Consider the following 16,954-nt stretch of genomic DNA (forward strand, 5'->3'; position numbering starts at 1 on the left):
TAATAGGCAATGAGAAAACATAACTCTTCACAGATGATATGATGGTACGGAGAACCTAAAGAATCAATTAGAAAAATTACTTGAAATTTAATAACTTTTGGGGCGCTAGGTGGCGCAATGAATAGAGCACCGGCCCTGGAGTCAGGAGTACCTAAGTTCAAATGTGACTTCAGACACTTAATAATTACCTAGCTGTACGGCCTTGGGCAAGCCACTTAACCCCACTGCCTTACAAAAAAAAAATTTAATAACTTTTGCAAAGTTGCAGAATATGATACACATAAATCATCAGCATTTCTTTAAATGATCCATATATTCAAGTAGCAAGAGTTAGAAAGAGAAATTCCATTTAAAAATAACTGTGAACAATATAAAATACTTGACTGTCTGTCTGCAAAGTCAAACCTAGGAACACAATTACAAAACACTTCACACAAAGTTAGATCTAAACAAATGCAATAAATATATATATATATATATGTATATATATATATATGTATATATTTATATTTATAAAACAAATATCAACTGTTCATGGGTAGGCCAAGATTGTGCTTAAGTTAATTTGCCTTCTCAGTGTCATGCCATTCAAGCTACCAAAAAATTATTTGTTATAACTAGACAAAATAATAACAAAATATATCTGGAAAGAATAAAAGTTCAGAAATACCAAGGAAATTAATTTAAAAAAATACAAAGGAAGATACCCTACCAAAACTGGGATCTCAAATTATATTATAATCACCACAACTCTCTGGAGATGGTTAACAAATAGGGTGGGATCAGTGGAACAGATTAGGTAAGACACAGTAGTAAATATTGTAACCTAGTATTTGATAAACTTAAAGAACCCGAACTTTGGAGATAAGAACTCCCTAACATTTCCTAGTTGACAAAGATTGCTGGGAAAACTGGAAAACAGTAGGATACAAACTAGGCATAGATCAATATCTCTTACCATATGTAAAAATATGATCAAAATGGGTACATGATTTAAATATAAGTTGAATTATAAATTTAGAAGAATAAGGAATAATCTACCATTCAGATCTATAGAAAGTGGAAGAATTCAAGATCAAACAAGAAATAATTTATATGAAATATAAAATAATTTTGATTATATAAAATTAAAAAGCTTTTGTATAAACAATAATAATGCAACTAAGATTAGAAGGAAAGTAAGAAGCTAGGAAACAATCGTTTAGCAAGTGTCTCTAATAAAGGCCTTGGAAATTAAGGGGATTCCCAATAATTGGAGAATGGTTGAACAAACTGTAGTACATGCAATAAGAAATAATGAACAGGCAGGGTTCAGACATAATTGGAAAGACTTGTATGAACTGATGCAAAGTGAAATGAGTAACATTCTGTGATGATTTAACTGTTGAGCTCTTTTCAGCAACACAGTGATCCAAGACAAGTACAATGGACTTAGAAAAGAAAATGTCATCCATATCCAGATTAAAAACTGATGAATTTTGAATGCAGATCAAAGTATATTTCTTTCAACTACTTTATTCTTTCCATGGCTCTTTTTTTCCTTTTGATCTGTTTCTTCTTCCAAAACTGAGACTGGAAATATGGAAATATGTTATATGTGATATCACATGTATAAACTATAATAACCTACCTACCATTTACAGAAGAGGAGAGTGGAAGAAGGGAGAGAGAAAAATTTGGAGCTCAAAATTTTGTAAAAGTGAATGCAAAAATTGTTACAATAACATTATTGGGGGGAAAATAAAATACTATTTAAGTTACTTAAAAAATAAATATCTAAAAAAAAGAAAATAGTCCTTTAAAATTTAACAGCTTCAAACATTCAGTAAATGTCAAGGAATATAAAACTGCAGCACTGATTTTCAAACTAATTGAAAAAAATGTTTTAACAAATAGAAGTATAAATGGCTTTAGAACACTGAAGGAAACTGCACTAATAATTTTCCATTGGTACTACAGAAAATTCCCTTTGAAACTTGACTTTTTTATCAATGTAACTAAGTGCTGGGTCTGCCTTCCCCAGCAATAGTTACAGATTGGTTTCTTTCTTGTTACATTTTTTTCACACTCTTATTCTGCCATGTTTAGTGGATTGTTTGCTTCTCTTTTCTGTCTTTTAGGTAATTCCTCAGCCTTCCTGTATGTCTAAACCTGATTCTGAATGGACTGAAGAAGAAAAGAAACTATTCAGAGAATATGAGAAAAAAGTCAAAGATTTAAATGAAGAAAAAGAGAAATATAGAAAGGTCAGGAAAAGGAAGCATAAATTAGAAATATATTTTCTTTTTTTTCAACAGCCTTCTATATTGCAAATTCTTGTGCTTTTGAAGTTACTTCAGAACTCTAGAAATAGTTAAATAATTTTTGATTTTCAAAGGGAAAACATGAAATATCTTTTATGAGAAACAATGATTAAATTTAACAACTTAGATTATTCATAACAAATTGACCCAAAACCTTTTAGCAAAAGCTAGGAAAATAAAATAATGCTTATTTTCTTGAATCCCCTATTGCTTTTAATGGAGGAGTGGGAAAGGGAGAGTAATACATCATAAGGGAAGCAGAGAAAGGAATACATACACTGAGTCAAATATTCCATATGGTTTGAATTTAAACTCATTCTTTTTTGCAATATAAATGCCACTGATCTGATTTCCTTCCTTCCATATGAAATAAAAATGACAAAAATAAAAGGGTTTAACATAGAATTCTAGAAGTTGATTACATCAGAAAAAAATTCTTTTGTGAACATAGTAACCCAACTTGTCAGATTTATGCTATTGGAACAACTTCACTGAACCTTAATTTTCTTCCATATTTTCTTTCCTTCTAAGGTTCTTAACAGTTCCTTTTGATTTAAAATAACTATAAGATGATGCTTATAATGAAGCTGAAAATAAGGGTTCAATGCTGCAGTGATAACTGAAATGAGTTAATGGAGTCTAAATGACAGAAAAAAATTAGAGGCAGTTAATATCTGGTAGGCTTCTAAAAGTCCTTGTTTTGGTAGCATCCAGAATAGCTTTGGTTCTTGCTAGCTAAAGCCATGTGATCCCAACACTGGTTTCAGATGTTTATTAACTTTATTCAAATGTTTATTAATAGGTCACTGCTAATAATAATGTCTAGCTAATCCAAATCAATCAATCAGTAAGCATTAATACCTTTAACACAAACATGTACTTAGAATTGTGATTGTAGTTAGGCATATTTGAAGAGAAAGTTTATTTCCCAGCTTTATATGAGAAAAAACTACTTAACATATAGAGAAATAGATAATTTTCCAACCTTAGAAACTGAAACTTCTATAATGTCACTGAAGAACAGTGTTCTTTTTCTTTCTATGAATCTTTGCTAAGTCATAATACCATTTAAATCCAGAAGAAAAAGAACTGGAACCTCTCTATGGATACTCAAAAATCAAGTTGTGAGTTTTTCTGAGTGTTATGAATAATAAAACAAATATATCTCAAAAAATCATTATCAGTACTATCCATTTCCTATTGTCCTTTCTCCTAAGGGAGCCATACATAGTTTCTTAAAAATTCTTACTCCTTTTAATAGAGGAGATATTTGTAAAGTTTTGGAAGAATTTGCAATATATTTGCCAAGGTCACTGATAAAAAAAAAATTGTCTAGCTAATGCAATCAATTAATCAGTAAGCATTTATCAAGTACTTTGTGCCAGGAAATGTACAAGGCACTGAATACTCAAGAGACAAGTGAAATAGTCCTCGTGTTGAAAGAGTTTAATGATCTACTGGAGAAGCTTTTATTCTATCAAATGTAACTGTGAATGAGAATATTTATTTTTTGTAGTAAGCAAAATTAGAGATATTTTTAAATATGTTTAAATAATATTTTTCTAACTATTCCTATATTTAAAAACACCAGTTGATATGATAATTAATCAGGTATTTAGTCTAATTAATGCTAATGAGCTGCCCTTCACCAATCTGATTCCAGGGGTATATCCAAAGTCTTTCAATCATGTCAGTACCTGTCAAATTTTGTGCTGGATGATGAGCAAAATGTTTGTCCTTCATTCTCAAAGAAGACCATGTCATCGGGGGAGGTGATGCCATGACAAGCACATGAATTAGACTTGAGTGGGGGGAGTGCTATGCTAAGTCACTAGCCTCACTTTCTCCTACAGAACCATCTGGGTCTGGAGGACAAATATGAATCAGGACAACTGAAGATGGCACTGGGTGCAAGGCAATTAGGATTAAATGATTTGTCCAAGGGCCACACAGCTAGTAAATGGGCAGATAGATGGAGTAGTGACTAGAGCACTGGTCTTGGAGTCAGGAGAATGAGAGTTCAAGTCCAGCCTCAGACACTCGTGCCTAGATAGCATGACCTTCAAGAGAACAGTGTTCCCTTCAAACCAGAATGAAGCATTACAGTAGGACTGTATATATAGAGAGAAAATGAATGGGGAAAAAAGCTAGTTATGTGGCAAGTAAGATAACCATAATAGCCTTACCCAAGGGTGCTCTGCCCAAAGGAATGTAAGTTTTGATCTCTGCAAGATACCTTGGAATTGCAGGTTAGATTTCTTTCTTAAGGGTCATGCCTTAAACTCAAATCACTCTGGCTCTATAGATTGACCCAAAATAGGTGCCACCCCAACCCACATTTGATCATTTCTTTGGCCCTTTATAACTTAAGAGTGAGTGTAAATACCAATTGTTTGTATTTTGAGTCTTCTCCTTGGACTGTGTGTGTGTGTGTGTGTGTGTGTGTGTGTGTGTGTGTGTTTGTGTGTGTGTGTGTGATTTGTTTTGGGGGGGTTGTCTGTAAAAGAGACTGTTTCTTTTTTTTAAGTTTTTGCAAGGCAATGGGGTTAAGTGATTCACAACTAAGTAATTAAGTGTCTGAGTCATATTTGAACTCAGGTCCTCCTGACTCCAGGGCCAGTGCTCTATCCACTGTGCCACCTAGCTGCCCCCTTTGCCTCATTTCTTAACCAGTCTTAATCACTGTATGGGCAGTGCCTCAGTCAAACTGAGATCTGGGAAAAATCTTAACTTAAAAAGGTCTTCCATTACATCTGGGGTCATCTCCAATCTAGATCTTGCTACTGACCCAGATGGTCTAGGAGAAGAGAGTGAGATTGATGACTTCGCACAGCTCTATCTCAATTAAATCCAATTCATTTGAAAGTCAAGGCATCACTTTCCTGATGTCCTCTTTGAGAAGAAAGGACAAATAACAAGATAGCCTGTATTCTTTAAATGTCAGAAGAAGGAAAAGAAGCTCTTGGGTAATCCTGTGACAAATTTTGGGAGGACAGGGATAGTTGCACAGAATAAGTGAGCATGTATGAGTTAGGATCTATATCACTACAAAAAATACTCATATTAATGAGATCCCATCCTTTTAAAACCTATCATGAATGGTCTGTGGCTCCAAAAAAGAAATTCCTTTGGTTTTATATCTATCTTGATCATTTATTTACTTAATAGTGTCCAGTTCTAGACTAAGAATTGCCAGAGATATAAAGGATACTTTATTTCTTATCCTAGAGGAACTTACAACTAGACAAAATGACAAAACACTTCAACATGAAATTAAGATAATCATTACAAAGCATCTTATGAATTAATGCATAATATTTATATGCATATATAACTTTTCCATAAAATCCAAAAAGCTTATCAAAACTGGTGCATTAAATAAAATCAAATGACTTTTTTTTGTTTTCCTATAACTTTGCACACAGTAGATACCTAATAAATACTTGTTGATAACCTGAAAATATAGTAACGTGAGACTGAAACTATAAAGCTGTAAAATTCTTTGACTTTATTAAATTCTTTTAATCATTTCTTTGAACATCCTTAGTGTTGCTCACTTGTAGTGAATTCCTTCAGAAGTTCAATTAACATTGTCCATTTGAAAGACTGAGCCCAACTTGACTAAGGTAGACTGTTATTTGCTTGTAACAATAAATTCCTAAAAGTTAACTTTACTGATATCTTTATTTTAGACATGGGAAGCAGAATTAAGGAAGCTTCAAAACTCTATTGAAGAAACAACACAAAATTTTGATGATAATTTAAGAAGGCTTTTTAAAAACAGAGTGAAATGTGATATGGTTATCAACCAGGTAAAGTAAAAGCTCATGAATGTAAACTTCAAACCAAGGATAGGGCATCTTGACCCTTGACTATATGATACACTAACTTAATTTCTTTTACTACTCACATGTCTGAAGTAGAGAAATGAGAAGAAATTCAATTTTAAAAAACTTAAGTGCCTACTATGACCAAGGCACTATGCTAGATGCTGAGGTTATGAAGGCATGACTAAAAACAGTCACTGCAATAATCTAACATGTGCATGGATAAGTAGATAATCTGAGAATGGGAAGAGAACTTAAAACTAAGGGGAACAGGAGAGAATTTCAATAGGAAAGGATCCTTGAATTGAGCCTTGAAAGAAACTAAGTATTCTAAAAGGAAAAGTTGAGGAAGGGAATTAATTCTAAACTTAGAGGACAAACTATCCAATGTCAAAGAAACTGGAAAAGGAAGGATTAAGTTCAGGAAACAAATAGGAGAGTAGTTTCATCAAGTCACAGTGTGTATAGGAGATAAAATGGTATGAATTTAGAATTACCTGACTGGCTGTGAAAGACCTTAAAATTCAAGAGAAGAAGTTATATTTTTTCCTAGACAAACTATGGATTCATTTATAAGGAATTAAATGATATGCTTTGACCTGACTTAGGAAGATTGTTTTGGCAATTGTGAAAAAGTTGAATTGGAAAGGAGCCTGAAAGTAGGAAGAAAATTATATGTAATATATATTATAAATAATTATATAAAAGAAAATAATATTGTAATATAAAAGGGGAATAAATCATGTTCCTTGATAGCAGCTATGAGTGGAGAAAAAGGGGTCCAATTTTTTTTAAAAAGACTATTGGGGAGGTATAAATGGCAAGACTTTGAATTAGAGTTGATTAAAAAAAAGAGTTAAGAGGTAGGGAAAAGTCAAATGACTTCAAGGATGTAAACAAGATGACTAGGAAGATGAAAATAACCTCAATAGAAACAGGAAGTTTGGAGAAGGAACAGAGTAGGGGAAAAAATAATTTCTGTTTTAGAAAAACTGACTGACATACTTATGGGATATGTGTGTGTGTGTGTGTGTGTGTGTGTGCGCGTGTGCGTGTGCGTGTGTGTATTTGAGTAGATAAATAGATAGATAGATAGATAGATAGATAGATAGATAGATAGATGATAGATACATGGATGATAGATAGGGGAAGGTATGCTTCAGCTATAGGGGAAGGTAACATTAGAAAGAATGGTTGTCAGGTGATTACAAGAGAGAGAATACAGATTTTAAATGGGTTGAGAAGTGATAGAATGGTTAAAAAAGGGGAGGTAATGAGAATAAACAACTCTTTTAGGAGTTTGTGAAAATAAATAGAGTTTGAAGGAATGGAAGGCACAAGAGAATTCATTGGGACAAACTAGCATTTTTTGAGGTAGCAAGGAGTATCAGGGATAAAGGCAAATGCTGGCAAAATATATAGAGTACTGACCTGAGTTCAAATTCTGCCTCAGACACTGAATAGTTTGGCCAAGGGTAAGTCACTTAACCTCTTTTGTCACCCATTATTCTATCATTAAAATGGGGATAATGTCACTTACCTTCTAGAATTAAATGCAATTATATGTAAAATTCTTTTCAAGCCTTAAAAGTTTATATATAAATATTAGTTAGAAAAGCTAGCCTTGACAAAAAGAAAGACAACCTTTACTTTGTGACTACAGTAAAAGGAGAAATCATGGAGAATAATACAATATGAATAAGGAATGAAAGAAATGTCAAGGTTGATGGCCTTTATATTCTTAATAAATTGGAAGACAAAGTTCTTCACTGAGAAACAAGGGATAGAGTGGCAGAGACTGCTGAGGAGATAGTTTGAAATAGGTAAAGTAGCATATATGACATATTCTATTTAAAAAAAAGAAAAAAGAGGCTGGAAGTAGAGTCAAGATGAAGGAGGAAAAGCAGGGATTTGCCCAAGCTCTCCTCCAAACACTTTTAAATAATGACTCTAGCCAAATTCTAGAATGATTAAAACCCACAAAAAGACTGAGTGAAACAATTTTCCAGCCCAAAACAACTTGGAAGCTTGATGGGAAGGGTCTGTTGCAACATGGTTAGAAAGGACTTACATTGCAGCCTAGGTCACACCAGAGGGAACCAACCCCAGTCATCCAGGATCAGACTGCAGGTGACTGAGGCAGTGGCAGCCATGGTGGTTCCAGACCTCACAGCCCAGGGATTGCCAAGGACATCTTGGAAGATCAGCAGGAAAAGTCTGACACCCCAGAGGAAGAGTGGAGTGCAGTCCTGGCTTCAGCAGCACACACCCCACCCCAGCAGACCAGGAGCAGGTTGGAGGAGTCACCGAATTAGCAGTAGTAGCTGTTTCTAGAGCTCTCAGGACACCAACAATAAGGGAGTCAGAAGGAGATTACAGCATTCTCTTTGCTTTCCTTTGGATAGAATTCTATTGCTTTGCCCATACTCAGATTTGAGTCACAAGCTGGGGCCCAGGCCTAGGAAGAGGAGCAGAAACACAACAGAGCTTTCTAACACTAGGGAGCAGGCATTCTACTCACAGTTCCAGAGCAGAAAGGAGTGCTTGTGGTCACCCACAGACCAGAGCACAGGCCAGGAAAGTAGTCATACTTGCAAGTTCCTAAAAGTATCTTTTAAAACAACTGCAAAAACCCTCAAAGCTTGTGACAACTGCATCATCCCTCCTGGAAGCAGAGCTCCCCCTTAACAGTTAAAATCAAATCATAAGTTGTGGAAATGAACAAGCAGAAGGAAGAAAAAAAAATCCTGCCATAGACAGTTACTATGGTCATACAGAAAATCAAAATATACACTCAGAAGAAGATAACAAAGTCAAGTTTCTACGTTCTAAGCCTCCAAGAAAAATATGAATTGGTCTCAGGTCATGGAAGAGCTCAAAAAGGATTTTGAAAATTAAGTAAGGGAGATTAAAGGAAAAAATTGGAAAAGAAATGAGAGTGATGCAGGAAAATCATGAAAACAATCAGTGGCTCGGCAAAGGAGATACAAAAAAATACTGAAGAAAATAACATCTTAAAAACCAGACTGGACCAAATGGAAATAGAAATCCAAAAAGCCATTGAGAAAAGAATGCCTTAAAAAGCAGAATTGGTAAAATGAAAAAAGGAGATGCAAAAATCTCACTAAAGAAAATAATTCCTTAAAATATAGAATGGAATAAGAGGGAGCTAATTGTGAGAAATGAAGAAACAAATCAAAATTAAAAAAAAAAGAAAAACTAGGAAAAATTTGTGAGATAACTCATCAGACAATCTATTGATCTGGAAAAAAAGATCCAGGAGAGATCATTTAAAAATAATTGAAATGGGGCAGTTAAGGTGGCACAGTGGATAGAGCACTGGCCCTGGAGTCAGGAGTACCTGAGTTCAAATCTGACCTCAAACCCTTAAGAATTACCTAGTTGTGTGGACTTGGGCAAGCCACTTAACCCCATTGCCTTGCAAAAAACAAAAAACATAAATAAATAAACAAAAATAAATAGATAAATGAAATTTTACAAAACAAAAATAATTGAACTAATTGAAAGCCAAGATCAAAAAAAAAAAAAGAGTGTAGATGTCATCTCTCTAGAAATTATCAAGGAAAACTGAAATTATATTCTAGAAGAAGACGGTAAACAGAAATTGAAAGAATCCATTGATCACCTCCTGAGGGAGATCTCAAAACTGCCAGGAATATTATAGTCAAATTTCATAGTTCTCAAGTCAAAGAACAAATATTGCAAGTAGACAGAAAGAAACAATTCAAATATCATGAAGCCACAATCAGGATGATACAATATTTAGCAGCTTCTCTACATTAAGGGATTGTTAGGGCTTAGAATATATTTCAGAAGGTAAACGAGCTTAAATTACAACCAAGAATCAACTACCCAGCAAAATTGAACATACTTTCAAGGGAAAAGATGAACATTTAATGAAATAGGAGACTTTCAAACTTTCCTGATGAAATGACCAGAGCTGAACAGAAAATTTGATCTTCAGATATAAGACTTAAGTGAAGCATAAAAATATAAAAAGGAAAGACAAAACAAAAGGAACTTAATGAAGTTGGACTGCTTAAATTCTTGCGTGGGAAGATTTACTGACAACTCATAAGAGCTTTCCCATTTATTAGGGCAGTTAGAAGGAGTTGGATTTGAAGGAAGTAATACATTCTTTCTTTTTTTTAGGTTTTTGCAAGGCAAACGGGATTAAATGGCTTGCCCAAGGCCACACAGCTAGGTAATTATTAATTGTCTGAGGCAGGATTTGAACCCAGGTACTCTGACTCCAAGGCCAGTGCTTTATCCACTACATCACCTAGCCGCCCCGAGTAATACATTCTTTCTTTCTTTTTTTTTAGGTTTCTTTTTTTTTTTACAAGGCAATGGCGTTAAGTGCCTTGCCCAAGACCACACAGCTAGGTAGTTATTAAGTGTCTGAGGCTGGATTTGAACTCAGGTACTCCTGACACCAGGGCTAGTGCTCTATTCACTGAGCCACCTGGCTGCCCCAAAGGGGGTTATATGTTGAAAAGAGAAAAAATGATTGCTTTGGAGCAAGGAGGACCCAGTTGAGATTAGTTAAATTTATTGTGAATCTAGTTAACACAGTTGTTTAACTTTCTCCAGCAAGTTCCACAGGATGGCAAATGGCAGAGGTAAACAATGGTTAAAAATTGGCAAGACAAATACAGTATTAACAAAAGAAATCAAGGATTCAAAGGTGAGGAGTACTATTTAGTTAATCATCTCTAAGGTCAAAATTCAGGAGGAAGGAAAGTGAGATGGATTGAGGATGAAGAGGCTGTCAGTATCTTCTCAAAGGTCTCATCAGTTAAGAATGAATGAGAAAATAGGAGACAGGAGGACAGATTTTAATCCAAGAAGAAAATATTAGAAGTCAAGATCATAGATGATAATTTATAGATGATAATTTAATTCAAAATATATTCCACCCCCATGGATATACCGAAAGTGGAATGATGCAGAAGTTCTGAATGGATAAGGGTTGAAGGAGTGGATACCCTTGAACTAGGGTTGCAAGACTGGAAAGGATTTAGAGCCTTGAAAAGGAACACAGGACAGGGTTTTCCAAGCACCTCTTTTTCTCTTCTTTCATGATATTTTCCTCTATTTCTCCTTCCTCTCAATCACCTTGCCATATTATACTGAACATTGTTTTATGTGCAATACCCTGTTTTTTTAAAAAATATCAGAACATTTTTATACCCATTTCTTACAATAAACATTTTAATTTTATGTTTATTTTGCCTAAGGGTTGAAGAAGTTTCCTCAAAGTAGCAGTATTAATCTATTTTCCATTGTTGTTTCCACAGGAGGAATTAAAAATAGCCAATCTTACTTTCTCTTTACTGCTAGATGAAGAACTACAAACAAGAGAGTTAGAACTGAATGACTTCCTTAAAAGAAAACAAAAAGAAAAAGTAATCCTAATAGTCTTTTTCTTACTGAAATGGTAACCTGATTCATACTCACTTAAATATTCCAAATCTTTATCTCTTTTCCCATGTATAGAGTCTTATCTCAAATCATTTAACAACTCTAAACTTCACATTCCTCATCTATAAAATGAGAAGTTTGGATTGAAAATATTTCTTTAGTTTTATCAAGTTCTAAATTATATGAAGCTATATTCCACAGCCTTTAGACTTTGCTTTTTAGTGTGACAGCATCCAACTATGTATTGGACCATATTTGCCAAATGAGTCACAGGATTACTTCAAGTCCAGTAATCTGATGTGATACGACATGATGCAAAATGTGATATACCATAGAAATGGAAAGTCTTGTAAACTTCAGTTTACATATGAAAGTCATATACACTCTAAACATAATTTTATTAATAACTATTAATAACCTAAGCTATTGATTGTTCTTTCTACCTAACATAAAGTTCTAAGCTCCTTAGTTTAGAACTCTAGACTTTAAGATCCAGATCTAAATAAGGGTCTTTTTCAAACAATGCTTTCAGGCAAAATAATTTTCCAGAATTTTGGCAACCATTAAAAAATACCTATGTATTGAGTTGGTTCTATCCATGGTGCTGCATGAACCTTGTTGCTAATAGAATAGTTCTTCACCAGGAGACAATTTATCTATTTATACCATTTATATCTTCATGTTTTCCTAAACGTGTTAATAAGGGCAGGAATTAGATAGTCCAACTGACCTATTGGACTAGGAAAACTTTTGCAGTTTCTATGAAATAGAGATTAGATTGAAAATGAACTTATATTTGGTATATTTGAGTCCCTTTATAGATTTCTGGCTTAACTGGACTGCTTAGACAACTGTTAGAATATTAGTTTCTGACAATTATTTTGATTTATCTTAACACATCAGTATCAAAGAATAGAAAGTATATGCTCCATTGACACATTTAGGAAACTTCTTGTTCTCTTTATTGCTCCAGAATGTTTAATTGTCTTCAAAGTATCTCTTGTTCTGTTCTGCTCATCCTGATTTTGTTACAGGAATACACTACAGATGAAGTTTATAAGGCTCGTGAAGAAGTTGAAATATACAGAGAAAATTATGACAGATTACTTGCAGAGGACAAAGTAAGAATCATCTATTCCTGACTTTTTGTATGTATGTATGTATGTGTATATATATATATATATATATACATATATATGTATATACATATATACATATATAATTGTCTCTGAACATTTAAAGTTGGGAAGGAATAAAAGGAATAGAATTTCCTCCTCCCAGATTTTCTTTCATGGCAAGTTTTACTTTGCTTCTTAAGTATAGGTATACTTTACCCTATGCTGCAATGCATCCCTCAATAAATGTATGTGAACAAACTTTTGAGAAATTGTTTCCTTTGTCTTGGCCTCAGGTCCCTCTCCTCTTTAAAATGAAGGGGTTAGACTAAATTATTGGTTCCCAAGGTTTTTTGTTCTACAAATCCTTTTCAACAAAAATATATTGTGAATCTGAGGAGTAATTTGATTTATTTATCACTATATTCTGCAATTACTTACTGCTTTAGAAGCCATTAAAGTATTTTTAGTACAAAGCCTTGGACCATTATCACAAACCCCCAAGTGGTCTGCAAACCACAAAATGAATACCACTACATTAGCTGATGACAAAAGGTCCTCTCAGGTCTAGAGTTCGATATTTCAAGTAATATTTTAATGCACTGGTAAGTTCACCAGTTAACAGAACAGTTGACTTTAATGTAATATGAATTAACACCCTTATACATTTAGACTCTAATATATTTCTTATAACAACAATTTTTGAGAATGGGACACAAGCAAATTTTGAAGCAGAGATGTCAGTAAATAAAATTATAGTTCTAATGATAGCATGTTTTTCCTATAGGTTCTAGAGCGGGGATTTAGAAAAGAGTTTGCCGAGCTTCAAGGTCCTATGATTGAAACACTCTACAAAATGTACAAACACCGACCAAGGTGAACTTCATTTTTATTTAGACAATATCTCTTTGATAACATCAGTCAGGGGATCAATAAGCATTTGTAAAACACCTATTTTGAACTAGGCATATGCTAAGGGAATACAAAAAGCAGTAGGTAAAAATAGAATACAAAAAAGACAGCCCCTGGCCTAAAGGACCCCCACAGTCTAATGGGAGGAGACAGTAATAACAACAAATATCTACAAACAAGCTCCATACAAGATATAAGAAATCATTTAAAAAAAGACATCACTAGAATTAAGAGGGGTTGGGAAAAGAATGTTACCTGAGGGAAGCCAGAGAAGGCCCAATGCAGAGATGATGGAGAGCTTTCTATATATGGGGGACAGACAGAGAAAATGCCCAGAGCAAGCAATGAACAAGTCTTGTTCGTGGAACAGGCAAGGAGATCAATATCACTGGATCGAAAGTATTAAAAAAAAAGAGTAAAGTGAAAGAAGACTGGAAAGGTGGGTTAAGGTAGTGAGATTATAAAAGAATGTTGAACATCAAACAACAGATTTTATATTTGATCCTTTAAGTGATAGGGAAGTACTAGAATGGCTCCAGGAGGAGGTGACAGGGGCAGACTTGCCATTTATGAAAATCCTCTTAGCAGTTGAATGGAGGATGCTTTGGAGTGGGAAGAGACTTCTAGCAGGCAGACCCATCAGCAGACTAGTGCCAAGGGTAAAGTTATGAGGGCCCGCACCAGCATGGGAGCAGTGCCAGAAGAGGAAACAAAATATATTTAAGAGATGTTGCAAAAGTCAAATCAGTAGACATTAGCAATATATTGGTTATGGAAGATGAAAAATAGGGAGGAATCAAGGATGACACCTAGATTTTAGCCCTGGATAATAGGGAGTGTTACCCTCAACAGTTTTAGGGAAAGTAGATTGTAGAAAGGGTTTAGGGGAAAATATAATGAGTTTTGTTTCAGACATGTTGGGTTTAACATTCCATTCAAAATGTCTGAAAGGCAGTTGGAGATGTGAGACTAGAGATCATCAAAAAGATTGGGCTGAAAAGGTTGATTTGAGAATCGTTAGTATGAAAATTATAGTTAAGTCCATGGGAACTGATGAGTTCAACTGAAATAGAAGAGAAGAGGGCCAGGACAAAACCCTGTGAAATACCATAAGGTTAGTAGGCATGACCCAGATGAGGATCCAGCAAAGAAGATTGAAAGGGAAAGGTTATAAAGGAAGAGATCAAGAATGGTGTCCCCAAAACCAAGAGAGAAGAATATCAAAAAAGTGTGACCAATATTGGCAATGTTGCAGAGAGGTGAAGAATGAAGACTGAGAAAAGATCATTGGATTTGGCCTTTAAGAGATAATTGTTGGGGCAGCTAGGTGGCACAGTGGATAGAGCACTGGCTCTGGAGTCAGGAGGACCTGAGTTCAAATCCAGCCTCAGACACTTCATAATTTCCTAGTTGTGTGAACTTGGGCAATTCATTTAACCCTATTGCCTTACAAAACTAGAGAGAGAGAGAGACAGAGACAGAGACAAAGACAGAGAGACAGACAGAGACAGAGACAGATAGAGACAGAGACAGAGAAAAATAATTGATAAGAAATAAAAAGGTTGTTGAAGAGTTTCTCTGAAAAGTGGAATAGTGAGTTGATAAAGGAGATCCAGAAGGATTGTCTAGCAGACAGAGTCTAACAAAGGTTGTGTAATATAAATCAGAATAGTTGCATAATTTTCTCCACCTTTTTTCAGCAGTACAGCAGTCTGTGTGTAAGAACAAAGACAATAGACTGGAAGTAACCCAAGGCTGAATAAACCTTAGCAGGGTGCAATGAACAAGCATCAAGGATTCAAAAAAAGAGAACAGTGTAGAGTGGAACTGGTTCACAAAGGGGCTAAGATGGGGAAAAGAAGAGAGAATGACTTTTGTAGAGATGATCACCTAGAAGAATAATGAAGGGTGAAGAAAATGGTGGCTGTGTTGTGGATGAAAAGTAAATGTGGTATGGGAAGAGAGAGGTAGAAAATCAATAGATTATGATCAGATTAAGGGATTTCAGAATTCCTGAACATGGGTGATGACAAGTTCAAGGAACAATTATGTAAAGATGATAACTTTTTTATAAAATAAAGCAATTTCAGGATTTCTTTTCCCAATATAGAATAAAATTAGTACAACATCCTTTAGCCAAAATTTTAACACAAATATCTCTTTGATCAATAGGCTAAGCACATAAGGGAATTTTATAGTATAGAACATAGTAAGTAAAGCAATGTGAAATTGGGTTGGATAGGTAACACAATAGAGAGGGCTAGGTTTACAGTTAGGAAAACTGGATTCAAATCAAGCCTTACATTCTTATTAGCTATGTTACCTTGAACAAGTTACTTAACATGTTTGCCTCAGTTTCCTCATCTGCAAAATAGAAATAATAAGCACCTACCTTCCAGTGTTGATCTGAGGATTGAATGAGATAATGATTTTAAAGCTCTTAGACCAGTGCCTAGCCAAAGTAAGCACTATATCAATGTGAGCTATGATTATTATTACTATTACTATTATTACTATTACATTCAGATAAAATATAATTCCTCATGTATTTTGAAAATACATCAAAATCTTAATTGTAAAAGTAATTATTTCTTTTTATCCTTAAAAACTGATTATACATTTATGTACATGGTGCTATTCCAGTGTTCAACTCTGCAGCTAACTTTTCCCTCTTTCAATCAAGCTATATAAGGTTCTACTTCAGATGAAGAAACTACTGAAAGTCATAATCATAAAAGCAAGTCTAAAATTATTTTGATTTTACATTAAGGAAAGTTGGATTGAATTTACCCATGACTAATTTCTGTAATAATTACCATTATTTTTAAATCAAAAAGAATGTGATCTAAAGATTGTAGGTTCTAGGGTCTAAAACTTCACTTGAGATACCACAAATAGATTTACTGTGTGAGTCATGTCATGATATGATATGATATGACACACAGTAAAATATATCTATACAAAAACCACACCTTTCTATGTATATATACATAAACATATCCTATGTTTAAAAATGTATATGGAGAATATAATTCTTTTCAGGATCTTCAGATATTCACAGGTTTATGGAACTCTGAGGTTGGCAGGAACTTAAATATTATCTAGATTTAAATATTATCTTCAATTAACTGAGATAATTTTTTCTTCCTTTGGGGGAAGGAATTGGAAAGATATGAGCCTAAGCCAAGATGAGTAACATCAGGTCTCCCACTCCATACTTATCCCTAGTTATCTCACCAATAAAGTAGGCAGCACTGATATGACCATAAGAAAAGAGGGTGGTCAAAGCAGAAATCATTCAACCCACAAGCATTTATGAAGCTTATACTATGTCCCAGGAATGGTTCAGGGT

General features: G+C 34.3%; 1 protein-coding gene across 1 annotated transcript in view; it reads left to right on the forward strand.

Moving 5' to 3' along the window:
• Positions 1–16,954, forward strand: part of LOC141521319 (cilia- and flagella-associated protein 43-like) — a 288,518-nt gene that overhangs the window by 248,422 nt on the left and 23,142 nt on the right. Inside the window, exons 28-32 of the mRNA XM_074233774.1 lie at positions 2,121–2,246; positions 5,996–6,115; positions 11,452–11,559; positions 12,610–12,696; positions 13,478–13,566. Coding sequence (XP_074089875.1) covers positions 2,121–2,246; positions 5,996–6,115; positions 11,452–11,559; positions 12,610–12,696; positions 13,478–13,566 — 530 coding nt within the window. The remainder of the gene's footprint in view (positions 1–2,120; positions 2,247–5,995; positions 6,116–11,451; positions 11,560–12,609; positions 12,697–13,477; positions 13,567–16,954) is intronic.

This window comes from Macrotis lagotis, chromosome 4, assembly GCF_037893015.1.
Source record: "Macrotis lagotis isolate mMagLag1 chromosome 4, bilby.v1.9.chrom.fasta, whole genome shotgun sequence".
NCBI classification, from domain to species: domain Eukaryota; kingdom Metazoa; phylum Chordata; class Mammalia; order Peramelemorphia; family Peramelidae; genus Macrotis; species Macrotis lagotis.